This window comes from Rhinolophus hipposideros, assembly GCF_964194185.1.
Source record: "Rhinolophus hipposideros genome assembly, chromosome: 1".
Taxonomy (NCBI): domain Eukaryota; kingdom Metazoa; phylum Chordata; class Mammalia; order Chiroptera; family Rhinolophidae; genus Rhinolophus; species Rhinolophus hipposideros.
This window is the reverse complement of record NC_138047.1, coordinates 98,218,717-98,245,075: the sequence shown is the minus strand read 5'-3', so window position 1 is coordinate 98,245,075 and position 26,359 is coordinate 98,218,717. Positions and strand designations below refer to the sequence as shown.

The window sequence follows — 26,359 nt, the reverse complement described above, 5'->3', positions numbered from 1 at the left end:
GTCCCTCTATAAAAGAACACAGTTTTCAAAGAAGGTTAAGTGAGGAAATAAAGTAAAACACTTGGAATAACACCTACATATAGTAAATACTTAATACATGTTACCGTTATCTTCATTTTATACATGAGGACCATATGGTTCAACAGAGAAGCACATGCAAGAAATGGGTATGTAGCAATCTTTTACGAACTTATTTTGCATTAAAATGAAATGAACTTAAATTTTCTCGAAATTTTTGCAGAATTGCATTTCAGAGCTAAAGAAATAGAGTGGTAGATAGTACAGAGGAAGACATTTACTGCTTGTCACGGAGCAGCCAGTTTGGAGCTCATAGCTTTCACCTTAACAACATGCATTTTCATTTTCAGGTAACCCTTTCAGAAACTATGACCTCGTACATTGAATACCACCTCTTTGGACTAAGGCCAAATTGGACGTGCCACATGTTTTTGTATTGCTAGTGACCTGAATTTGGTTTTAACGTATTAAATTTAGCAATTGATTTGATGATGGGAAACCCTTACTTCAGACCCCAGTTGAATGAGATGTTACCCCGCCGCCTCCAAAAAAATAAAAGATTTCCATAATTCTCATTAGGACCTGTATTACAATAAACTGTAATAAATTGTTATGTTTTTAATTATATCAGTAAAACATTTGTGGAAACTTGTTTTCTTTATTATATTAAGTGTCTACTTAATACCCCCGATTTTGCCCGTTGGTCTGTAAAGTCTAAAATACTTACTATATGGTCCTTTACAGAAAATGATTGCCAACTCAGGGACTAAGACACTAATGTTACTCTGTGTATGAGAAAGTGGCTTTTTGGCTATCAGGTAGGCATTTACTTTGAACTATATTTTTCCAGTAGTGACTCCATAAATCAGATTTGATTTTTATCTCTCTGTATATTTATATAATATTTAGCTTTGGGGTTTGCAAATATTTATTTTGAGTTTATGTTAGACGGCAGCAAATTTCTTTGTAATTGTAGCATGATATTATGATCCTGGAGCAAAAAGGTTAACCTTTTTGAAATTAGCCGAGAGAGCCTGTAGAAGGTGTGAGGGGTTCCTATGACCTTCCTTCCCAAGTAACACAGAGAGATATTTTTCCGTTTGGTGAAAAGTCAGAAGGCACATTTTTAGACTTAGTCAAAAGATTAGGCAATTTAAAACTATTTATAACTGCATTTCCTTTTCCTCCACGGTTAAATTATTGCAAATTTATTTCAACCTAATAAAACTATTAACATTTTCACTGTGTATTTTCCCTTGGGCTTTTAAATGTTAATGAGTTTTTTAACCTGCATCATTGAGTATTAACTATTTCTTTTACCTTTTTTATTTTTTTGTTCTTGCCCAACTAGCTTACATATTTAATGTTCAAATGTCACTTTACTCCACCTTCAGGTGCCCTGATACACTTTTAATTAGATATAGAACAAGTTATTGCCTGGTGCACTCAAATCATAGAATTTGAGAAACAGTTTATTATGATGTTTATAAAATAAGATTTGGTGTCAGACCAGAATGCTGATACTATGTTTCCCTGAAAATAAGACCTAGCCAGACCATCAGCTCTAATGCATCTTTTGGAGAAAAAATTAACATAAGACCCAGTCTTATTTTATTATAAGATTATAAGATTATTATAAGATTATAAGATTATAAGATTATTATAAGATTATAAGATTTATAATAAAATAAGACTGGGTCTTTATAATATAATATAATATAATATAATATAATATAATATAATATAATAAACATAATACTGGGTCTTATATTAATTTTTGCTCCAAAAGATGCATTAGAACTGATTGTCTGGCTAGGTCTTATTTTTGGGGAAACACGGTAATTACTTTGCCATTTACTAGCCGTATGAACATGACCAATTGAATGAATTCCTGTGAGGCCGTTTTCTTAACTACAAATGGGCGATAAAAATAATCTCTAACTCAGAGGATTGTTGTGAGAATTAAAAGAGCTAAGATTTACAAGGTGATGATCCAGTGTTTGGAACACAGACACTACTTAATAAATATATTATTACTAAGAACTGGGAAGAATTTATGGTTCAGCTGCTCTAATCCCAACGTTATATAAATGAGAAAAACAAAGGCCAGAAAATCTAAGTGATATATCCTCAAAGCTTCCCAAGAATTCCCACTTAGCAGCACTATCCAGGTTTCAAAGTTTTCATTTCAATTTCACTAAACCTCCAACAAGGTGTTTTATTATGACAGTGGAAAACCAACATCACCCCTTCAAAAGAGTATTGTGGGGGCTATAATTATCATGAAACTGTATCCATCTCCACTCTTCTGTTCATGGAATACTGTAGGTCTTGATCTTTTTTCAACTCTTAAATATAGCCAGCCCCGCCCTTCCTAGGGTTTCCCAAGGTTCAGTACAAAAAGCTACTTGTCATAGTAAATATTTATGGAAATATCTAGACTCACAGATAAATATTTTAGAAATGAGCATGTATTAATAGTAGTAATGATAAAAATGGTAATATTGCCCTTTATTTAATGAGCACCTAGCTCTATGCCAGACACTGTGTAGTGTTTGAGAGATATCTTAATCTTTACCTTAATCACGAAAAGCAGATATCGTTATTCCCATGAATATTAAAGTGGAAATATATCTATCTATCTATCTATCTATCTATCTATATATATATATTTAAATATATTTATATATTTAAAATATATTTATTATATATTTTAAATATATGTAAAATTTATATATATATAAATTTTAACTGCCTGAGCCATGATAATTAGAACAGCTTGCTGAGGTGGAAGCTCCCTCCACTTCTCAAGGCCATGGCTTTGGAACAGGAGCCTAAGGTCTTGCTGCCTCCGTGGGGCTGTACATGAAAATATTTGGGTGCCCCCTAGAGGTTACCAGGAGTGCGTCATTGTCAAATGCCATGCCAGGGGATGCTGAGAAGCTGAAGCCAGTTCTGCAGTCGCTGTCATTCCTTGGGGGCTTGCTTCTCCGTACTTCCCTGGTGGATCAGATACAGCCACAGAGACTTTCTGAGAGTAGTGGCCCTCAGACTTCAGTGAACATCAAAAGCACTTGGAGAGCTGGTTAGAACCCAGATTTCTGGTCGCCCCTCCTGAAGTTTCTGATTATGCGGGTCAGAGGTGGGCCTGAAATGGTGCATTTCTAACTGCAATCCCTGGTGTTTCTGATGCTGCTGGTCCGGAGACCACAGGCTCTGAACCACTGCCCTAGAGAACTATCTCAACGTTTCAGCCAGCTCCAGAAGCTACATGGGCTTCAGTATTCTTGGGGTGCTGATGCTATGGATCCTAATTCTCCCCTGCTCCCTTTAGATGACCATAAACAGTGTGTGCAGAGACACATGAACATCTCCTGTATAAGGGTGACAGTTCCTGATGAACAGTACGTTCCTTGGTCCCTGGGAGTTCCAGAAGCTCTACAGATAAGGTTGAGTTGTAAGAGAACCAATGGAGGTTCGAGGTCAGAGCACTCAGGTTCTAGTTTCAGCTTTGCCGTTTAATCAGACCTGACTGAAGACCAAATCCTCACCTGAACACAAATGAAATAGCAACCATCTCAAATTCTACTGTGGTTTTAACTCTTTCAAACAGCTTGGCACTTAGGAGGCATGAAACATATTTTGGTTAAATCTTAATCCCCAGTGACGTTAGGGTTCCGTATCTGTATTTCTAATACAAAGATATTGTGAGAGAAAAATTATGATTAACATGAATATCTTTTGCAACAATGGAAAATTACAGCATGAAAGCAGTTAAATCCACAGAATTATTCCAGGTTTCATGAATTTAATTGACGCTATTACTGTTATTTACCTTTGTTTTTACTATTTACCTCTTTTTCACCAATTCTCTTTTTCCCTCATCTATCCCAATTTCACAAACTTTTTTTCCCTTCCAAGGAAAATACAAATTGAGAGAATGTTTACTTTTTCTTTTTTTCTTTTTTCTTTTAACTATGAGTTTTTCAGTGTCTAAATTGTTTTCTCAATTAATAACTGGATTTTTTTTTCTCAATTCATGTAATAGGAGATATGAATGTTGACTCTAGTGGATTCCACTTCTGTTTAATCCAGGTCAGGATTTACGGAGACCTCATGTGGTGACAAGAGGCACCACAGACGCTTTCTTCAGGATGGATGTAACTGAGTCAAAGAGGAACTCAGAATTCATCTGGGAGCAACACAATCCAGAAAGAATTAAGACCTAGAAGTTAACGGTAGTGAAACATGTGAAGCCTCCAAAAAACATGCTGCAATAATACTGAAGAAATAATTGTTTGTTTTTAATGAGAAAACTGGTCACTCACGTATAAATTTCCCTTTATTAACTGAAAAGTTGATGACACAAAGAAATCAATGTCCCATGTCTCTCAGGAATTAGTTGCAGTCGTCTTTTTTTTTTTTTCTTAATGAAATCCATTGGACATATCCTCATTTAAATTTTCATCAAATTAAAAAATATGTTTCTATAGGCCTGTTGCTATGAATGTCATTTTCAGCTCTTCTCTTGGTTTTATACAGAGTGGAAAGTGAGCCAGAGAAAGAACTGAAGTGGAATTCATGTCTGTGACTTGCACTATGCAATGATACAAATGGCATTATTTATGAATATTGGAATGCAGGATACGTTTTTGCAATTAAAATGCAGAGCATTGATTCTGTGTGGTATATAAAGATGAACACAAATGTTTACATCTTGTTGCTGACAAGGTATCAAATTTATGAAAATTAATGAATTAGTGTGGTAATAAACATATTTCAACCACATAATTTACAGTTGAAAGAAAGTTCACTGGAGATGGAGGAATGTGGAGAGGGCTGGAAGAATCCTCATCAATGATAGGTACTTGTTCTTTATCTCATTTTCCTTACAAGAAAATGAGACGATGGCTTCCAGTTTCTCCTTCTTAAGGAAGTTACATAACAGAGCTTAAAGCTAAAATCTAGAAGGACAAATGAATTAATAAATGTTAAATGTTTTGAAGTCTTTAAAAGAACAGAGCAATATAAATCTATGCCATTAAAATGGATAATCCTAACAGTTCCTATTCAGTATCTAATGGGTGCCCTGTCTTTGGAAATGTCTTCCAAATGGCTTTAAGTTTTTCAGGGCAGGCAAAATGACATAGGTAGAGGTAGGCATTATGGGGGAAAAAAAGAAAAAAAACAAGAAAAAAAAAAGAAAAAAAACAAGTAGGAAAAATGTTAATGGAGATACTGGAGAAATTTCAGATTGAATATATATTCTTGTGTTAAAGAAATTGATCAATTTCAAAATGAGCACCCATTATGTGTCAGTCATATTCAGATGCTAGAAATAAAACAAGGGATTGGACAAATTCTCTTGCTTTGAAGTGGGTGACAGATAATTATACAAATGATTATCACACTGTGAGATTGTTAGGCCAGGGGCTTGCACACATTCCTTGGAAGCCCTGTGAGGTGGAATGAGAGAAGGACAAGGTGAGTCATTTGAATTCATGAGAAGTTGTTGATTGCTTTAAATGCCATTTGAAACCAATAATGACATTGTGGTTTTTTTTCTTTTTTTTTGGGGGGGAGGGTGCGGGAGAGTGGTAGCAGTTGCCAGACACACATAACACAAAACAGAAAAAAAGAAATAGGGAAATTCTCTTCCAAAATATAGTGGGGGGGAATACCCATAACGTCCCTGAAATAAAGGAAATCTTCTGGTACAGTGTGCGTTGCTAGGGATTTATTTTCTCCCTCCTTTCCCTTCTACGTGAGTAAAACCATACATACATACATTTAAGCCCATAGTTTTGTGAGTGCATTTTATATCCCAAACACCAACTGAGCATGGTGTTTGTCAAATGTGTGACTATCAGTAAAGGGTTAAACGGAAGGGGGTGGCTGGGAGATTGGAAGGCTGGCTAGGAGGTTGAAAAACACCGTTTTCCAACTTGCAAAAACTCTGAACTTTAAAGCTCCCCAAAATACACGTGTGTGTCTTGTGAGCGCAGGCAGATCTATTTCGGTAGGAAGCCTTTAAAAAAAAAAAATTAAATCATAATCTCTCTTGCTGCTCTGCAAACACTGAGCAGCCCCCTTAGGATCGCGTGGCAAAAGCTGCTCCAGAGACACTGGCAACGATGTTTACGAGCCGCGTTCAACGTCGACCTCTCCCGATTCCCTCCCTGCGAACCACGGTCTCGGAGCCTGGTCTCGGAGAGGTGCCCTGGAGCTGGGGGCAGGCGCCCGGGAGCCACCTTCCGCCTGCAAACTTCGAGGGGCGTGGGAGCGAGGGTGGGAGCCCAGGGCGCGAGAGGACGCGCCGCCCGCGGCCGCCTCCGCCTGGCGCTGGCAGCCCCGGCCTCACCTCTCCCCGGCGAGGTGCGGGCGCCCAGCGCGCAGCCAGTGGGCGGCGCCAGGCGGGGCGGGGCGGGGCCTAGGGGTGGGGGCTCCGCGGCGTATATAAAGCCGGCGCCGGTTTAACTTCTGACTTGGGGTTATTTATTCGGGGAGCGTGCGGCCGGCGGAGGCTGGCGGAGGAGGCGGCGGAGGTGGCGGCGGTGACTGCCGCAGACAGTGGTTAAAAACAGGCGGCGGCGGCAGCGGCGAGTGATGGGAGCGCCGTGTTTCTCGGGCGCTGGCGGGAGCTGCCGAGCTTTCCCGGCGCGGCGGGAGTGCTAAGGAGAAAGGGGAGCGTCCGGGGGCCCGTAGCCGGCTCCGGAGGCGCGGGTCGGGTTTTTGTTTGGCTGCGCTCAGCGCCAGGCAGCCCAAGTGAACAACTCCAGTTAAACAACAACAACCCACCTTCCCGCAGCCGAGCAGACGAGGGCTGCTGCGTCTGTCCTATTGTTTAGACACTTGCCAGGAGCTCGGGAGTCTGCAGAGCCACCGAGTCCTCGCTCCCCTTCGCCTCCTTCCCTCTCCCCCGTTTCCCTCCCGGGAGAAGGGGTAGCGGAAAGCAGCCGGGCGAGAGAGGAAGGGGCTGGAAAGAGACCGGCTGCGCGGGACTTCGGCCGCGGAGTCAGGTGCAGCGCCGGGAGCCGGGCGGTGTCGCTACGTCGGCGGAAGGACTCCCCCCGTGGCCGTGGCGGACGGGATTCAAAGCCTGGGAAAAGTTCCTGCACTTTGAGAAGGAGTCCCCTCTGTGCGCCGCTGTCGAGGGGCGGCCGAGGGTCCGCGCCCGCCCAGGAGCCCGCTCCTGTTTCTCCCACCTTTGCCATCAGGTGTCTACTGCGGAGCTGCGCCGTTTCCGGGAGACGAGAGGGGCTGACACCCGCGCGCACACGGGACTGCCGTTCGGCTGCCGCCTTGGCTCAGCTCGGAGTAACCGATCCCACTGGCCCAGCTGCCACCTCTCCACCCCCCTGGACATCCCGGCAGGACCCCGAGCGCGGACACCTCCACCTTGGCCTTTCCACTCCGTCAACCACCTCGGTCCTATCAGGCGCTCTCATCCTTAACTTGACTGTTGGATTTCCTCTGCCAGGGTCGTGACTAGTGGATATTCCTGCCGGCTGGGGCAGCGCATTGCCCTTTTGTCTTTTCTGCGTGACCTCGGGGAAGGCCCGGGTTCGGAGCGTCACCAAGGACGCCGGGCGGGAGGTGGGATTGCGGAGACAGCTTTCAGTGAAGTGCATGTGTGTCTGCAAACTGCCCTCATCTGTCGGGAGACGGCGAGGACCGGCCCGGGCTGCGGAAGAGCCTCAGGCCGGAGGGAAGCTGCGTGAGTGAGCCGCACTGGGCGCTGCGCAGCGCCTCCCCGCGCCCCCGGGGCTGCGCACCCGCCTGTGCGCCCGCGCGCGCCATGCCCAGTCGCCCGGCGCGCTCGGCTCCTGGCCCGCGGGGCTCCTGCGCCTTCTAGCCTACTTTGATCAAGGCTGCCATTCCTATTGAGCCCTCCACCTTTCTGCCTCGTACTCTCCCCGCTGGAATCGGATTTGCAGAGGGGATCCGTGGAATTCGAGCAGCCCCCTTCCCGGTGCAACTGGCTCCTGCATCTTCGCGGCTATTGGGAATCCCAGGTCTTTTACCGCCAAATTGATCTTTGCGACGCGTGATCTCCTTCCCGCTGCTCTGGGGTCTCTTTGTAGCTTTGGCCAGGTGGATTGATCTTCAGGACCTAAAGTTGCCCAAGGAGTGTCCGCCCTGCTGGAGGAGGGTGGTGGGGAGTTGGGAGTCGTGAACCTGTGTCAACTCTTCTGCGTTGAATATCATAACTGTTACTTCCACATCATTTTGTGTACATTTACCCAGACACTCTGGGTTGTTAGCCCTGCACCAGACACTGGGCCTCAGACACAGCGCGGTTCGCGCAGAGCAGCGAGCTAAAAAGAACCCCCCTGGCACCGGCGAGTGAGCAGGCGGCGGGGGAAGATGCGCGGCGTGGGCTGGCAGACGCTGTCCCTTTCTCTGGGGTTAGTGCTGGCGATCCTGAACGAGGTGGCGCCGCAGGCGTGCCCGGCGCAGTGCTCCTGCTCCGGCAGCACAGTGGACTGTCATGGGCTGGCGCTGCGCAGCGTGCCCAGGAATATCCCCCGCAACACCGAGAGACTGTGAGTATGGGCCCTCTCCCCTCCCCCAACGGGTCACGCACCCCCAGCGTGGAGACTAGAGGGACGGAGAGGCACTGGTCCCTGTGCCTGGGGTAGTCTTCGCCAGCTCTGCTGCACGCGCATCCTGGGGTTAAGTCCCTGCGAGGGTGAAGGACGGGAGGGCGCTGCCCAAGGAGGGGCCATTGCCCGAAGAGGGGCGGGCCCGCTGGCAGCAGCGCTTGGTCCGTTCCTTCTTCTCTTGTCCTGCCGCCCGCAGCCCAGTGCGGTCTAGTCTCTTGGGCTGGGGAGGCGGGAAGATGGGGGACGAGTATTCGCGGATGCCCGGGGCAAGGGAGACGCGACTTTGTTCAAAGACTCTATAAACGGTGTCACCCTGCGGTTGCCAGGACTCGCGTGTCAGTTTCAGGGCTGAGGCTCCCCTCTTGTCGCTGCTGGTTGGCGCGGGGGACTGCCTGGGGTACTCAAAAGCGAGAAACCTCTGCTCCCAGGCTTTGTGTCGTCCTCTTGCGGGTGGAGGGAAGGGAGAAGGAGTCTGGGGCGCCTGGGTCCCCCCGGGGGTGCTTCTCACGGGCCGGAGAGGGAAGGATGCCCCAGAACGGCGGCACCTCGGCGGTGGCCGCCTGCAGCCCCACTCCGCGACTGTTTCCCCGACCCCCCACTTCCCCGGGGATGAGGAGGCGGCGCTGGGCCCCAAAGGACCCGTCCAAGCGGGAGACTGCAGAGGGGGACCGCGTCCCATAGTCTGGGTGAAGTTAGGGGGCTTCCTCTCCAACCGGACCCAGCTGAGTGGCGACCTCGTGTGGCCCTAGGTTGCCCACCCCCCTGCCCTTCCTGCGGAGCCCCAGTGCTCCCGTCCACATTTCTGGCAGTTTCTGCGCCCCTTCACGTGGCAGCAGCTGTCTTTCCTTCCCTTCTTCGCGCTCTGCTGACCGTAGACCTCCCCGCCTCCCTGTCTCTGAGAGTGTCTAATGAAGAAGTAATCGCAGAGCTGGGGTTGACGGCCCACGCGCTCCCGGTGGGGACTTCCCGAGTTCAGGGAAGTGGAGCATGGAGGCCATTCTCTTTGTGATCACCGAGGCCGCCGCCCAACGCTGCCTGTGCGCCCTGGGCTGCACTGGCCTATGCGCAAGGGTCCGGTGGGTGCGGCGGGTACGGGACCAGGGTGGTGGGGGCGAGCGCTCCTGACTCGGCTCCCCGGCGTCTACGCAGCTGGTCGTGACGGTTGGGCGCGGTGGACAGAACCTTCTCTGACCCTCACGTCTGCACCCGCGCGGCACGTAGCGCCTCAGTCATACTTATCTAACCCATTTCCCTCGCCCTCCGTTTAAAGGCCAGAAATGAGTTTTTTCTTCTTTTGCCAATGGCTCCTCCACCCCCAGCCTCACCTCTTCCCAGGCCCTCTGTTCTGGGCAAGTTGGGGCCCTACCAAGTGGGTGTTGTCAAAATGTGACTCACCACGTTTGTCTGGGGTGGGGTGGCAGGGATTCATGTTATATCAAATAGCCCGTAGAAGACCCCAACAATTGTAGGCACAACTTGATGGTACTGTGCTCAGCATGGAAAGTGGGTTGGGGAGAAAGCAGTGCAGAATTCTGGTGCAGCACTTGTCATTTCATGCCATTCAGACAGAACACTTTCAAGTTTAAGCACTAACGTGCCTTCCCCAACAAAAAGGGTCAAAATAGCAATTGAGTTTCAGTTCCTTGAAAAAGATTTCCTATGCGGGATCTATAGAGTTTTCAGAATACAGTTTACTAAGCGCTGGCTTATACAATTCTATCATTGACAGTTTTAAACACATGAAAATACAGATTTCAAACATCATGTTTTTCAAGTCAAGGTAAGAGAAAACGTACTTCCGTGAAGGAGAACATTCAAACCATCGCACAGCCTGGTTCTACTTGAAATGATTGGAAGCAGGGAAAGTTTAGATCTTGACCTAAGATGCCAGAAAAGGGACTGTGCCTCTTGAAGGAAACATGGTGCTGAAATCTGAGTAAAAATGTCAGGGCCTGAATACTATTTCCATTATTGCCCCCGCTAGTAGTTTTCACTTTACAGTCACAGCGGGGTTCCCTGAGCTGCAAATGAAGAGTTTAGTTTTCATACAAACATAGAATTGTTGGAAGGTAAATGCCTATATATGCAAGTCTTTGAAGTACAGTTCTTTTGATGGCACTCTAACCTTTTTCTCCGCCGTAGGAAGTTTAGCCACCATGCCACCTAAGGATAGGGTTCTGAATTTTTAAAATTTTTTCCTGGATAGTATTAGAATATTGTTCATTAACTTCCTGAAAAGAACTTTTGGGGATGTGCCTAACAATAATAGTAACGAGCAGAATACCTATTAAATTAATATACACATCCTTATAAAAACAAAGCACTCCCATATACCAAAGAGAACTTTTCCTGATAACGGAGTCACTCATTTTCTTGTCACATGCCAGCAAGCATGGGCTCTCTAAACTTGTTAAGAAGCATTTTTAAAAATTTCTTTCGAAGTTTACTTCCCTCTCTCTCTTTTACTTTGTAAGCTACTTTAGTAATTGGAACTAATCTTTAATCTTCAAGTTTTTATTTAGTTTATATTTTTCTTTGTTTAATCACATATTGATAGAAATAAAATGGAACTTTCGTTTTCTTACTTGTTTTCTCTCTTAGGGATTTGAATGGAAATAACATCACCCGGATTACAAAAACGGATTTTGCTGGTCTTAGACACCTAAGAGTTCTGTAAGTATGTTCTTCTGATGTGTTTTGAAAACTTTTCTTTTGTTTAAGGTTGCATATTTTGAATCATTACTGGTCTCAGTTTCAAAAACTGCCCCAATGACAGAACATAAAAATTTAAAAGGTCTTGGTTTCCTTTCTTTTTTTGTTGATCACTGTACTACAACTTTTAATAAAAATGTAGGCTTTTATTTTAATGTTGGATGGAGGCCATAGAAACAATATTATAGAAATGGTCTCAAATGTTTGCTAGACCATACTCTAAGTGCCTTATGCGTATAAAAATGTAGCAGAATTGCTTTCACAATATGAATAAGTAATGTGAGACATTTGATAGACTTTTAGGATTTGAGATTAACTAGAAGTAATTTAAGTGGCTCTGCATTTTATTATTGCTAAGATAGAAATGTTCAGCCTTTTCTAGCAAACAAAACTTACATATAATTTCTAAAATTAAAATCAAGCAATGCAGCGTTTTGCAGAGTTTTGGTCAGGAGATGTTTCTCTATAACAGTACACTGGTCATGCTTTGAATTGTTTCCTGTATTTTATATCTTTGTAACTTTTATAAAATTGTTGCAATATGATTTCTTCTTTAGATAGTGGGTTCAATTACTTATGAGTAAACCATCATTTGAGATTAGTGTAATGTAAAATGGCTTTTACCCACAGGTTTGTAAATGTTTACATCACAGTGAACATATATATACTTTTGATCATTTGTGTGTTCAGTGTTCATCTTTCAAAAGACACAATTTGACCATTATGAATTCCTCCAATTTCTGATGTATATCCATAAGTGTATTGAAATATGTATATGAATAATTACTGTACATTGATTCTCTTAGATAAGGACTCCGTTGAAAATCAGTTTACCAAAACACAGCCATCAAAGTTGCACTGCCATACATGGTTCTTCAGAATATACTATAGTATAAGGTTCAAAGTTTTGACTAGTAAATTTCATGAGCAACTGCATTAGGATTTTTTATGAAACTTTTGTGATGTGGTTGCTATGAATATTCCCCTCCCTGACTTCTCTCAAATATATCCTCATTAAATTTGATGCTGAATCTCAAACCAGAGCAATTTTAAATTTTATAAAGGGAAAGAGGTTACAACTTTTCAGTTGCTAAATTGAAACTTATTCAGATGGTGAGTGGTTACATTAAGACTCCTGTTATACTTTGCATTTTAGTCAGCTTATGGAGAATAAGATTAGCACCATTGAAAGAGGAGCATTCCAGGATCTTAAAGAACTGGAGAGACTGTAAGTATTTTCAATTCCAAACTTATGACGACATAACTGTGTTTTTTAAAATACTTGAATTTCAAGGACCATGTCTTCAATTCCATGTCTTAGTCTTTGAAAGTGTACAGAAACGAGAGGTTGAATAAATGGTTTTCAGACTAATTTTAAAATAGACATTGTTGAATTTTTGCATAAATAATACTAACTTGAAATAAAGGTTAAAATTACAGACTTACTTTCCTGAGACATTTACTTCCTTGATAACCATCACATTGCTACTTAGAGATGCACATGGTTTTCTTAGTGTTATTTAGTTTATTTTATTTACTTATGCAGGAAGAAAGGTGTAATTTTATTTGCATTCATGGTGCATGATGGAAAAGTTTTGCTAATAGTTTTTCCATTTCCATGCTGTTGCTTTGTGTGTCATTAATGATATTTAAAGAAATATTTAAAATTTTTAGTGATAAAGATTTGTGTTCTGGTATTTAACACTTATGGTGAATATTGTTAAGGACTGCTATTCACAATTTTATTTCCTTATTTTATAGTAGCTTTCTACATATTTCTGCTGGAAAAATAAAGATTAGTAGAAATGGAAGTAACAATTATGTTATCACAGAGTGGCCATTTTAACGTGGATTCTCTTTTTTCCCAAGAAGATCAATGTGGACTTCAGACTTTATATATATATCTTTATATATATCTTTATTTTATTCACACACAAACTATTAAGGATTGATATATATTACTTGAGGTACATTATTATTTTTTTCTACAGTGTATATCTACCAAAGATAAAAACTCTGTAATAATTAGGATAAATTACTTTGTAATTTGATGTATGAGTTCCATGTCTCATATGTCTTGATAATTCAAGTTTAGTAGGTTTGCATTTTAAGGGCAAATACAGCTCTATTAAAAGTAGCAATGATTATTTTAATAAGTTGCCATGCTTACTTTAATAGGCACTTTAGGTGAAAATAAAACATTTATTTAAAATAATGAAATATGAAGTTCATTTTAGGCACATTCACTGGGCCCAGTGGCAAAAGTTAATTCTGTGTCTCAAAATAGAAAAACGCTTGTCAGCTTCTAAAATATTTGTAAATATATAGAGTACATTTTTATCATTTCAGGTTTACACAGGAATGTCTAATTTATTTTACTATAAAACTTTGTCCATAATAAATCTTACAATAAAGGGAATTTTATTGTGGAATTCAAAATAAATTTAAAAACACTACTTTGGGCTAGTTTTGGGGAGTAGGAATAAGAAAAGGTAAACATTTGGTTAAATTTACAACAAAGTTCATAAGTTCATAACCTAGCTCTTAATATATAAAAATCCTTTATAAAATATGTATTTTTTAATCTCTTTCATAGGCTTTCATGAATAGCTAATTCCTAGTGAGTTCCTTGCAAAGGTATTTTTAATTTATCTATTTAAAAAGAAGTGTCAATATAATTTTAATGTTTGGTAAAATGAGTAAATCATTTAAAACTGTCATTTAAACATTCCCAGTTTTTTCATTAATAGCTTGACTGAACTAGTCACTACATGGAAACATACATGTTTTGATTCTTAAACAACTTATTAAATGTACAGTGTTCCAAAATATTGAAGGTATTTAATGGTTTCTTATGCAGTCTCTATTTTGGTTATGTTATAGTTTTAAATGTTATCAGAAACACTAGAACAAAACAAACTTTCTCATTATTTTTTTTAAGCCACTCTGGAGTGTCATTTGAACTTTCATCTTGAATAAATTAACTTTTCCTAAAAATTATTAACCAGATGCCTTATGATCTGAAATTTGATTAGAGTTGAAGTAGGTACTAGGTTTTGACTTTGACTTCCCCTGGGAATGTCACTTCATCTCTGAACAGTTTTCTGTTCTACTAAGATGCAGTCAGATGTTGTAGAGTGGGTTTGTAATTTTGAATGAAAACTAATATATATGCAGGACTTCTTTAAATCACCCCAGCTGTTGGCTGAGAGCAAATATTTCATATTTGTGAGGAAAAGCTGAGAAAATTCCTTTTGTTTACAACTGCCAAGTCCATCTGATGGAAGCACATTGTTATCTGACAGCCAATTCATCTCCTTGAGACTCAGGAATTCAAAACTATTTCTTAGGAACATTGTAGATACACTTTTCAAATATTTATTTTTTGAAATACATTAAATGTTAAGGCAGTTTGCTTTAAGAATGCATTCAAGTTATGTGAAACAAACTATTTTAAATTTTGTTCAGTATTTTATTTTAAAAAATAAAAATAAAAAAAGCTACCAAGAGAGTTCCATAATCAAATTTCTATGGCCTGTGGTATATATTCTTACTTTAGTTGGTGGTGTCATTAACATCACAAAAATTGCGTTATTTTTTTCAAGAAGCTGCCAAGAGACAATGTAAGAGAAAGGAAATAATGAGTGAATTAGCTTTTAACTAATTATATGTCATTTGAGCTTACATGGTTTTTAGCAATTTAGATGTAGATGTAAATTTTTTAATTGAAACTCTACATTACGGAAAGGTATATAAATGCAGGTTTATGTTGTAAACTCCATTTATGCGGTATTTATAATTTAATTTTCATTCTTTGTGAGAAGAGCAAAACAAAATAAAAACATTAATTTTATTTGCGTGCAATGTATCGTGCTAAGTTATTTTTGTTTTCATTTTAAAATAACAAAACGATTCCAAGTGATAAACTGTGAATATTTCAAAATTCTAAGTTTTTTCTTTCTATTTCATGTTGATAGTTTTAACTTGATCTAGGGAGAGAAGACAAATCTGAAAACAGAAGATAAGTGCCTTTTTAGAAATACAACTTTGAATCAGTAAGAAGCAGTGTCATGTTGTTAAATTGAATTCCAGTTTAGCATAGAATGCGGTCAGTATTTGTAAGGTAAAGCATTGTAGCTACAAGAGAAAGATGTGTTTCCACCTCAAAGAATTGATGAAACACAAGGTTATCAGTGAAAATGCCAAGTAGATGGATATTAAAATCTTCTCTCCCTGTCTCCGTTCCGCCCTTTCCTGTCTCTCTTCCCCTCCCCTTACTTCTTTCTTTCTATTGGATAGAAAACGGTTTGAGATGTTATGATTGTCATCAGAATATGCTTATGTCATTGTAAAAGCAGTAAGTTTTAGTCATGCTTACACACCATGAGCACACATTACTTCCTGTCTTGACAGTTTCTTACTGTTCTCCCTGGGTGCTCTGAGTTGCAAGTAGTACCTTCTTCTCTGAGATGAAAATGAAGCCTTGAGAAGGTGCCTCACGCAGATGGTAGCAGCAGATCTCAGATCGTTTACTCAAAATGTTCAAACAAAATCTAACGTACTTAGGTGACTAGTTAATTCAATGGAAATTAATTAAGGAAAACTACAAATAAGCCACAGTAAAGACTTGAAATATTTAGGAAATATACTTGTTTTTTATACTTCACAGAAGATACCTGTATATATCTGCAATAAAGTCTCCATGCAAAATTGTTAATTCAAGATATTTCTTGGCTGGTGCATTAATGTCTTAGAGAGTTAAAAAAAATCATATTGGGACCCATGACTTTTGTGTGTTGGTGTAAAGTTCTGTTGTCTGCCTATAGGATTATGCTGCAGTCATTAAAGTTCTTCTATTTTATGGCCTTCTGAGGAGACCCGGGCCACCTCAGTGTTTCACTAGAGAAAATCATCTGCTTTTGCAAATTCCTTGACAACACATATCCAAGAGCATGAGAAAGTTTTTGAAATTTTCTTAGCGTGGTTAAAAAAAAAATTAGGACATTTTGTCCTAAAGGCAATGAAATGCTTAGATGCAAAATGAAATGCTTATATGCCTCGATTATGTTAATGAGAACCAATAACCTACCACAGAAAACCTTGGATATTAGGCTTTTCATTAACTTTATAGTCATTTTATACCCTTACAATCAGGAAATCGCAGAAGTGAAAAAGACAAGGGCTTGGGCTGTTTTTCTTTTCTTACTAATAATGTGTAAAGGTATGCTTTTAAAACAGATTTGGTTTTAAACTCACCTAGTTTGAGTCTCTTTGGAATTGAAATTACAATTTTCCTCCTAACTTTGTCATTTTATATCTATTGTTACTTGAACAGTGAGTCCTGAAAATACTATTAAAAGCATGAAGCCTGTTCAGTTAGCTATTGTAAAGTTTCTACCAAGATGATAATAAAAACACTCATTTTAATTTGCAAAAGCCTCAATCTCTTTGTAGGGGAGCCTAAATTTGACTAAGCACTACACTGTCCTGAGAGGATATGTAAAAGGTGCATTTGTTATTTTGTAAGGTGGTGTTGAACTAGCTCTCCTATGCGGGCATGCCATCCTAAGCGTGTGGCAGCCAGTGGGAGGCTGAGGCCCTGGAAATTTGGTTGTAGGTCGCTAACACATGAGTTCAAATAGAGAATATGTTGTGGAACAGGTCTGAAGGAAAGCCTTGCTTATCCCCTGCTCAGCAAGGATGTAGAGAATCCCTCTTCTGACTAATCCTACAAGTTTATAGGCAACACATAACACATTCCTTTGCTTAAAGTAAGGGCAAACTCACATGCTCATTTCCTTGGAAAAGAATGCAAACTCATCTCAAAAGAATTGTTCTCTGGCAACTGTACACCCAAGTTCAAAATCAGTGCGGTGATTTTCTTGGGAAAGGTCTTTAAAGCACATATCAAACTTAGTAAACAGAGGCTGAGTATGTACTGCATGAGATAAAAATGTTCAAGTATATATCACTTCATCTGTGACATCGATTAAATGTCAATGATTCTTGCCTGTTGACAAGCGATATTGAACTATTTTAAATTCTGTTTACTGACTGGCCTCATAAGTCTTTAATGCACCCGCACTGTTAGAAGTTTAGAACACTGACTCCATCTGCGAGGGTTTCTCATGCAACCTTTTTTATGGGCCTTGAAGTTGAACGGTGGTGAGAAGGCCTGTTTGCTCTTCGTGGACCGTTTTATAAATTCTGAAGCCGCAAGGCTGTTTATTTTTCCCACATCTGTTTTGGGCTCATCCTTTGTGATAGTGTTTGCTGGATGCTGTGTCTTTTATACCTCTCCTGAAATGGGTAGTTTAGTTTGCACTGTTACAATGTATTTGTGGAAGCAGCGAATGTCAAATATTTTACATTGAATTCTGTCTTTCATTCCTGTTGGATACCTTTCTGCTTGAATTATGCCTTCTAGACTGAATTTCACAATTTTACATGGAGTGAGAGACTTTTTGCATAGATTGTGTATTGCTCTTATCTTTTCTTTAAAAGCCATTTTTAGCTGCCGGACTGGAAGGAATATTGGTGAAAATGCGGTCAGAATGAAAGTTTGGGCACGATAGGGCTGATTTGGTATTCCTACAGTTGGTATTTGGTATTCATACAGCTGGAATATTGATAAAAGATAACATTTACAAAAAAAGTTATTTCATTGTCCTCTTTGCAGCACCCATCCACTCTGGATGCAGGTGGGTGTTTCTGGAGCTCCAGCTGGGTGCTGCTGCTCTGGGTTCTGGCGGAAGAGCACAGGGTGTGGGTAAGCTAGTTGCCCCTCTGCTTAGGCACCTCATAATTTTGTGTGCTGTCGCTCGGTGACCCATGGACCGTGCCAAATACTCACTGGTTGCCCTGTTGATTATGCTTTTTAAGCAGCTCCAAACCTCTTCTCCCTTTTAAAGTCAGAAACATTACCTAAGGGTGACATCAGAAAACCCTCGGTTTTCAAATCCACTGTGAGATCGTGTGCAAATTGCTTCATATTAGGACAGAGATAATGATTATATCTCATACTGGTGGCATGCGAGTTAAGTAAGATAATCCTTTGTGCTGGACACGTCGTTGGCACTTAACAAAATTATGTATTTCTTTATGTATTTCAACAGCTCCTATTTTTCAAAAGCTCAGTTTAAGAATTATTTTATATTATTAAACTGATAAAATGTGTACATAATAAATTTGACTTTTATACATTCATGTTTACTACCGTTTTCATTCTGATTTTCTCATCATTTAATCAATAGAAGGGATGTGAAGAAAGTACAAAATCCCCTTTTGTTTCAGAGTATTTCTCATAATCTCTCTGAATCTATAGAGAAATACCAAGAAATAAGGGGAGTGAAGTGGAAGCAATTCTTACTAAGTTTTGACCTCTCTACCATGAAATATAAAAGGTGAAATTCTCATTGCTATCACTGCCGAAAATGCAAAATTTATTTTATTAACCTACTAGTATGTAACTTACAAATCTTTGTTTTAAAAATGTTAGGATAAAAACATTTTATAAAACAAGTGGAAATTCACCTGAGAAAAAAGGCATTTATGTATGAATCATAGATTATAAATGATAGACTTTTTAAGGCATAGTTTATCAAATACTCATTACAGACCAGGCCCACTGCTAAAATATCTTACATTTACAATGACAGATAAATGTGAGGCAGACATTTTTCACTGGCTTTGGTAAAATTGTTTTCACATTTTGGGCAAGGGTGGCAAACCTTAATTGAATTGAAGTAAAAGCTGAAACAATAAGAGACCACAACCTGCACAGGTGGGCAGGTCAGCAACTGTCAGATCATAATTTGAAACAATGCTTGTCAATAATGCTTAGGTTGCCCTTCAAATTGAAGTTGTTAAGTGTCAGCATTTCAGAGGCCATTGATGTTTTATTTGATCCAGAAAGATAGTTCACCCCACTGAGGTCACACTCAGAAGTAGCCCATGGCATGGAAAGTCCCTCATTTTTGCCCTAAGAAAATGTGTCTCAGAGACGCCTATGACACACCTTTCTGAAACCATGAATTACCATCCAGAGAATTCCCAATCAACCCTGAGATCTTGTGGGCAGATTCCATCTGGCTGGTGATGACACAGAGTTGGATATCACTAAATCTATGTTTTCTTTCCTTGGGCATAGTTGAGTATTCTTGTTCAAAACGGTGGGTAACTGACCCTCGTGGCATTCTTAATGGAACTAATTTATGCTGGTTCCTATAAATCCTCCTGTGAGAAATAATACCTTTAGTTCACGGCATGCTATTTTCCTCTGCTGGGACTATCTGCTTTGAACTTCTTTAACTCATTTACGTCAGCGTTTTTATGACACTGTCATCTTCAAGCTGCAAAGAAGTATTCTGTGGCATTAGAAGAAGCTAGGTTACTTTTTCTCCAGCCCTGTTTAGAAATCGTTATGCATCTTAATAGTCTTTAAAGTAATTCTGGATTTTTTTTTTTTTTTTAAGAATTCTCTTGTTTAAGGGTTTAATTTCTGGTCATTGTCCAAGAATTTCTGATTTTAATTTTTTTCCTTGATTCAATATTTTGGAACAGTTTCGCTTTTTATCATAATGTTTGCATTTCCGTTTTTTCTTAGTGGTGATGGAATTGTGAATAAAAGAACTGGAACCATAAGTGTATTAATATTCTTTTAAAGGAAAAAACCATGGTCATCCTGTTTTTCTCTGCGTGTTACCACATCACTTATCTGCTGTTTTTTTGGTATGATACTGTGATGTCCTATACTCATGATCAGTTTAGACATATTAAGATCATTCTTAATAATTTTCATGAAATAATGATAAATGACCTGAATGCATTTTCATTTTTTATCAACTGTAGGTATTTTAAGTAGATCTGTAAAACAATGAGCTGAACATAGAGCCAGTTTTCTTTTTTTATTTAATAAAACTTGGTGTTTTATTTTTGATATTTAAGAAAGAAGCTATATGAAACTATATTTTCCCCAAAGAAAGACTGTTGAAAAGGAATTTTTCAGCATTGTATTATTTTGAATTACTGTTTAGGAATGTTTACACTGTGTCTCTTTGAGAGGAGTGATTCAGAGTATATTTTCTGGAGTCACCCACCTGAATTCAAATTATATCTCTACTTTCTCGGAGCTGTGTGCCTCCCTCCAAAACAGCAGTACTGTGTTTCCCTGAAAATAAGACCAGATCTTCTATTAATTTTTGCTCCAAAAGACACACTAGGGCGTATTTTTAGGGGATATCTTATTTTTTCATGTACAACTATGTATTCAAATACAGTCATGTCATCTTCTGGAACATCATCATACGTATTAAATGCGTCCGTCTGGCTGACGATCTTAACTGGGGCTTATTTTCGGGCTGCATCTTATTTTCAGGGAAACACAGTAGTACCTACTCATGAGGTTGTTCTGCAGAATGAATGAGATGACTTACGCAAACCTCTCAGAACAGTGACCTTCGCATAGTAAGCTTATGTGATATGTTGTTCGCTGTTACTTTTAGAGTGATTTAAGAACCACTGGGGATATAAGAGTCATCATGAAGATAACACTGCTTGCACCCAATCTGAAATCTCTACACCCTCACAATATCGGAAATTGTACTGATATAGGCCTATTAACCAAAAACCAGGTAGCAGCCATCAATCACTTGTATATCTGAATTTCTTTAAGTATATTGAATTATTTCCAATTTCTAGATGAGGCTGAGAATGGCGAGAGTGGGGAAGGGAGGCTGATGGAAGGAAAAGGAAGTACCGGTGGTCTCGCACATGAAAGCAGGTGTGGTGGGGTTTGGCTTTCTGGAGAGTGACATAAATGCTAAGGAAGATACCGCAAGGGGCATGCCAGAGGAAACTTGGCCAAATGTACCATGCGTATGGTACGGCTTTGCTGAGCTGTCTCAAAATGCAAAACGAGTAGTCTGTTCTCATTCAGCATTTCCTGAGAACCTACTGGGTGTCAGGGAAGAATGCAAGCATGAGGTCTTTATACTCCAAGGGCTGCAGCCTAGTGGAAAGCAGACCAGCATGTGAGTATACAAGTGTGAGGGACTCTCAGCTGTGAAATGCCGTGGGGACATGGGGACACAGCCAAGGAAGGAACTAACTGGGTAGAGGAGACTCGGGAGTTCCACAGAGGATGTAGGAAAGGACCATTTGGAGAAAAGGGAAAGCACTGTACAGAGAGCTGTCTCTGCAGGGACCGGGCCTTGAAGGAGAATGCTTGCTGTGGCTGGAGGATCATGGACGATGTTTGTTAGTCTGATGGTTTGGATCAGATTATGAAAGCTCATCTCTGCCCTGTAGAAATTGGGATTGGCTGTTTGGATAATGTGTGTGTGGGGCGGGGAGGGGTGAAGGTGTGGGGAGGTCTTTTCAAGAGTGGTTGCTTCCCTGGAAAAATTCTCATTGCCCCTCATGTGAACATTTGTAATCTATTTTTTTGAGAGGAAAATATAACAAGGTCATAAGTAAATGATAGTTATTAGAAATGTACAATAGTAGACTCTGGAAGCATTCCTTCCTCAGAACCATGCCCAGCAGAGAAAAATAAATAAATAAAAGCTTTTGTTCCACTTCAAATTTAACCTCGTTATGTGCTTAATTCGTAAAAATTCATGTAAGTGGGAAATAAGTATACCCTTTCACCACTAATTTTACTGTTTTCTCCCTAATTGTCTTGGCATACATTTTTATGAGTATCCATTTTATTAAGTGCTGAGAATGTTTCTGTCGATGACCAATGTCTTCATAATATGAGTTATGTAACCAAAGTTATGGTTGACGTCATTGCTTCATGGCATTTTAGGGTTGGAAGAAGTTCTGACGTTCACCTGGCCCAACATTCCACCTAATGCAGGATTTCTTTTTATTACATCCTTTGCAGGAAAAAGAAAAAAAAAAAAAAAAAGCATAGCCTCTGCTTGAATATGTGTGGAAGGAGTTGAGAGTTTCTCAAGGCAGATAATTCCACTTTTAAATAATCTCTGATTCTTGACAGGTCTTTTTTATGACCTGCTTTCTTAACAGTTACAAAACCTGTGCCATTTCTGCCCTGTGGAGGCCAAATAAGAGTAATTCTGCTGTCAAAATTGATATGTCCTCTTTTCTTGTCTCCTTAACATTTATCTTTAAGACTTAAGAAATACCTTCCAGTTTCTTGAGTGTGACAGCAGTTTCTGGATGCCCTGACGCTTTTCTAGAGTGACATTGCAACTTGTAAATCATTTAAGTGTGCATTTTGCATCCGCTTGTCATAATTTTATTTACTTTGGGGAAGAGCAGAGAGAGAGACATTTATTTTTGCTGAGATGGTAAATTGTGCACCTAAAAAGAGTGGGATTGTGATGTTAGTATATGGCTGACGTCAAATTCTTTTTTAAAACCTTTAAAACCTTCTGATATCAGTTAAACATTTTGAGAACATAATTTAAACATTTTTGGACACCACTTAGTTAAACTCAGCCTGAAGTTCAGTTAAGGGTCAAGAACTGCAGTTGAGGTTTGAACTTTTTGGTTTTCTTCTGATTTTGCCTATCACACTGACGCTTTTTTCCTTTTCTTTTCTCCTGGAACTAAGTGAAATGCTAACAAAACTGTCATTTCCATCTCCCCACAGTGCCTTGGATGAGTATTTAGGTCATTTGGGACTTGGTATGAATTAGGTTAGGGCGCCATTTACTGTGGTATTTCTGTGTATGTTGTATGATGTATGTTGAACTCTCGCCGTACCTAGACTCAGAGTCTGAGTGAAGAAATCGTTTTTCATTGTGTGTATTCTGGTTGACTGATGTTGTAAGAGACGTGCATTTAGACTGGAGGCCCCAGTACTCATCATCTGAGTCCGCATAATGGAAAATTGCTTTAAAGAGTTATGTAACAAAAGGTGTAACCAACTTTTGATTTGCAATGCTTGAATTCTTTTGAATGTCATTTCATTCTTCCCTGAAATACAGGATGAGGCATGACACTACCAAATCACAGTCTCATTGTTGGGTATTTTCTCTGTAACATGTGCTTTTCTTTTTTTTTTTTTTTCTTCTCAAAAGGCGTTTAAACAGAAATCACCTTCAGCTGTTTCCTGAGTTGCTGTTTCTTGGGACTTCGAAGCTATACAGGCTGTAAGTAGACAGAAATCGTTATTGTTACTTTGGGTAGTACCTTGTGTTTTATGAAATACATTTTGGATTTGTTTCCTCGTGCTTTCCTGGAATTTATTCATGAAAGGATTAATGGGTTAAAAATTTGCCCTTTTTTGAATTGTTATGGAAATTTATGATTGGTTTTCCAGTGATTCCAGTTGTTTTATTTGGTTAGCGTTTACTGGTTTATATACAGAGGGTGCCAAAAATATATATACACATTTTAAAAAGGAAAAAAAACTGTATTAAAATTGTAATACAAAGAATGACTCTGGCATTCATTTGATTAAGGCCATCTTTTGAGCAAGTGTCACACTTACCTTACACGTTGCTGCGTAATTCAACTCAACTTTGAAAAGTAATGCATAGATAACATCTCTTAAAATGTATATATATATATATTTGTTTTGGCATCCCTGGTATGTGTTATTGTAATTGTATTATTCTTTTTCAGTCATGTGATGATGAGATGTACCTGACTTCTTTGTGGAAACTTTTGATTAAGTTCTGAAGGGAAACACTGCCACTGCACTTCCTCTTCAGAGGAAGTTGGCAGTGTTTTCTTGTAAAATTGAAGTTCTTAATGTCAGCTTTTTAAATATTGTTTCTGTACTTGACTATGTTCATTACTCTGGAAATATTATTATAAGGTATTTAAAGGAGGCTGTAAATTTCCTCTTATATGTTCCTTTTAAGGCCATAATTCCAAACTCTGCAATATGAATGACTACAAGGGTTTCATATCCAATACGTCATTGACTGTTAATGGAAGTTACTTGGTAGGAAGGAGCGTTATGAGTTTTAAGCAGGATTGGTTTTTCTTGCCTGAAATGCTTCTTTGCTGACCTGATGTGTAACAGTGAAAACACATTTTTGAAATCTTTTAAAATTAAATTTTCAGCCTTGTGAATGGTTTTGTGCAGATGGGAGATAAGCTACAAAGCGTTGGGAAAATAAATAGCAATGGTTATTGATGTTCATGGATGCTGTGAAAAAACCGCTGGTCTGTGTAGAATAAACTGCTCAGCATGGCCCACACCTGGATGGGTGGAAGTCCCGAATGTTTCTGTCTGTAGGGAAAGTGAGCAGAGTGCTTTTTCTGAACCTGACTTTGTAGCCATGGCTTTGCAGCCTACTAGTTCAGTATTGTTACCAACTTCAGAATAAGGAAGACCATTCCCCCCACAGCCCTGCTCCCCATTGGAGCCAGGATCTCTGTTCTGTTCTCCTCATACCTTCCCTCACTAGAGAGAGAACCTTTCTAATAGGCAAAGACATAGCCCACTAAATCCAGATGTTTCCCTAGAGTCTGACTTTCCTGATATTGTTCCTCTAAGGATAGCCCAAGTCACCCAGCACTCTCTCTCTTCTTTGTGTTCCCTCATGCTTCATTGACTTAATTTAAGGAAATTAAAAAAAAAAAACAAAGAGAAAAAAAACAAAGAAACCCGGAGAATTCCTTTTTAACAAGAGTTGTCTAGGGAGTATTTTAACCAAGGAAATAGGAGGTAAGCTGTTTTAAAGATTATATGTATGTGCGTATATATTGATGCTTGCATTTACATATATGGTCTTTGTTTTCAAGAAGGGCCACAGAGATGGGTTTAATAGTATTCTACTTTCTGCTGTAACTGTTGGTGATTGCGGGGACTTTGCTGAATTGATTTCAATGCTAGTATACAATGAGCGCTGTTCAACTACTACTTTGCTAATAGTGTGCACATAAAAACATTCCACATTGTCTAGGAACTTATCTATTTTCTATGAAGCTGTGAAAGTATAATTTAAACAGTTTGACTGTCATCTAGCATTAAAATTATTAAGTTGAAGAAACATCAACACTCTCTGAGAAACAGGAGTGTTTGATTTTTAGTCTACAAGTCCTTGTATTAATTTTCTTATGCAGCTTTATTTAAGGTGGTGTAATCCAGTGCAGAGCCCTCTATCAGCCAGCTATATTCTGTTACCTTTTTTTTTTTTTTAACAATATTACAGAGTGGTCCAAGGAGTGTTCTTTTCTGTTTTGTTGTGATTTTATGATGCTGCTATATGAAAGAAGGAGATTTCAAACCTTTAAAAGGTGAATTAAAGAAACAGAACCCATACAACTATAAGGCAACATTTTCTAGTTATTTAAAAGCATTTTTTAAAATTGGGAAAATGGGTAGCTAGAAAGTGTATTCAGAGTTATGATGAGCCTGTTTGGCTCAAAGGACTTGTCCTGGGGAGTAATGGCAAATAAAGTTGTGTTTGTATAGGTGGGACGGGTTGTAAGAAGGCCTTTTGAATGCTCTGACATTCCTGAAACTAGAGCTGGATGGCTTCATGTTTAATATTGATTGGGTTTTGACACCTGACGTAGATACCGGATACACATAGAAACATGGAGATTTAATTTTTCCTGCATCCTCACATTAGGAATCTTCTTTGGAGGAGAAGGACTATTGTCTCACTCGAATTAGATTTAGTGGATCGTTAGCAATGACCTTTCTCTTGAGAGGATGGTTATAAGCTACATGTGACCACTTTTTAATGATGGTGATCACTAAATTAAACAGCCACCATTAAGAATCTTTAAGAAATAAAGGAACAAAAACTTGTGAAGCTGACTGACTGGTTAGTGTAATTTCCAAGAGTAGGGATGCAAGTTCACATTTTCTTCATATAGATAGAGGTACCTAGTAGCGCATCCGAAAACAATTGTTCTAGCAGATGGAAAAATGTGCCCAAGTCTACATACAAAAATGTCCTTTAAAATGCTCACTTAGAACCCTATGATTTCAGTGATATGTGGTATATAAACCAAAAACAACAAGAGAACAAGACAAACAAATGAGAAACAAAAACTCATAGACACAGACAATAGTTTAGTGGTTACCA

The 26,359-nt window shown here is 39.7% G+C and overlaps 1 protein-coding gene across 3 annotated transcripts in view; it reads left to right on the top strand.

The window, feature by feature from the left end:
• The first annotated feature begins 6,500 nt into the window (after positions 1-6,500).
• SLIT2 (slit guidance ligand 2) overlaps positions 6,501-26,359 on the top strand; it is a 337,575-nt gene continuing 317,716 nt past the window's right edge. For 2 of the 3 annotated variants that reach the window (XM_081054247.1, XM_081054246.1), the window contains exons 1-4: positions 6,501-8,564; positions 11,226-11,297; positions 12,493-12,564; positions 23,387-23,458. In XM_081054247.1, the coding sequence (XP_080910373.1) occupies positions 8,386-8,564; positions 11,226-11,297; positions 12,493-12,564; positions 23,387-23,458 (395 nt within the window). In that variant the 5' untranslated portion in view covers positions 6,501-8,385. The remainder of the gene's footprint in view (positions 8,565-11,225; positions 11,298-12,492; positions 12,565-23,386; positions 23,459-26,359) is intronic. The other variant, XM_081054248.1, reaches the window with a different exon arrangement.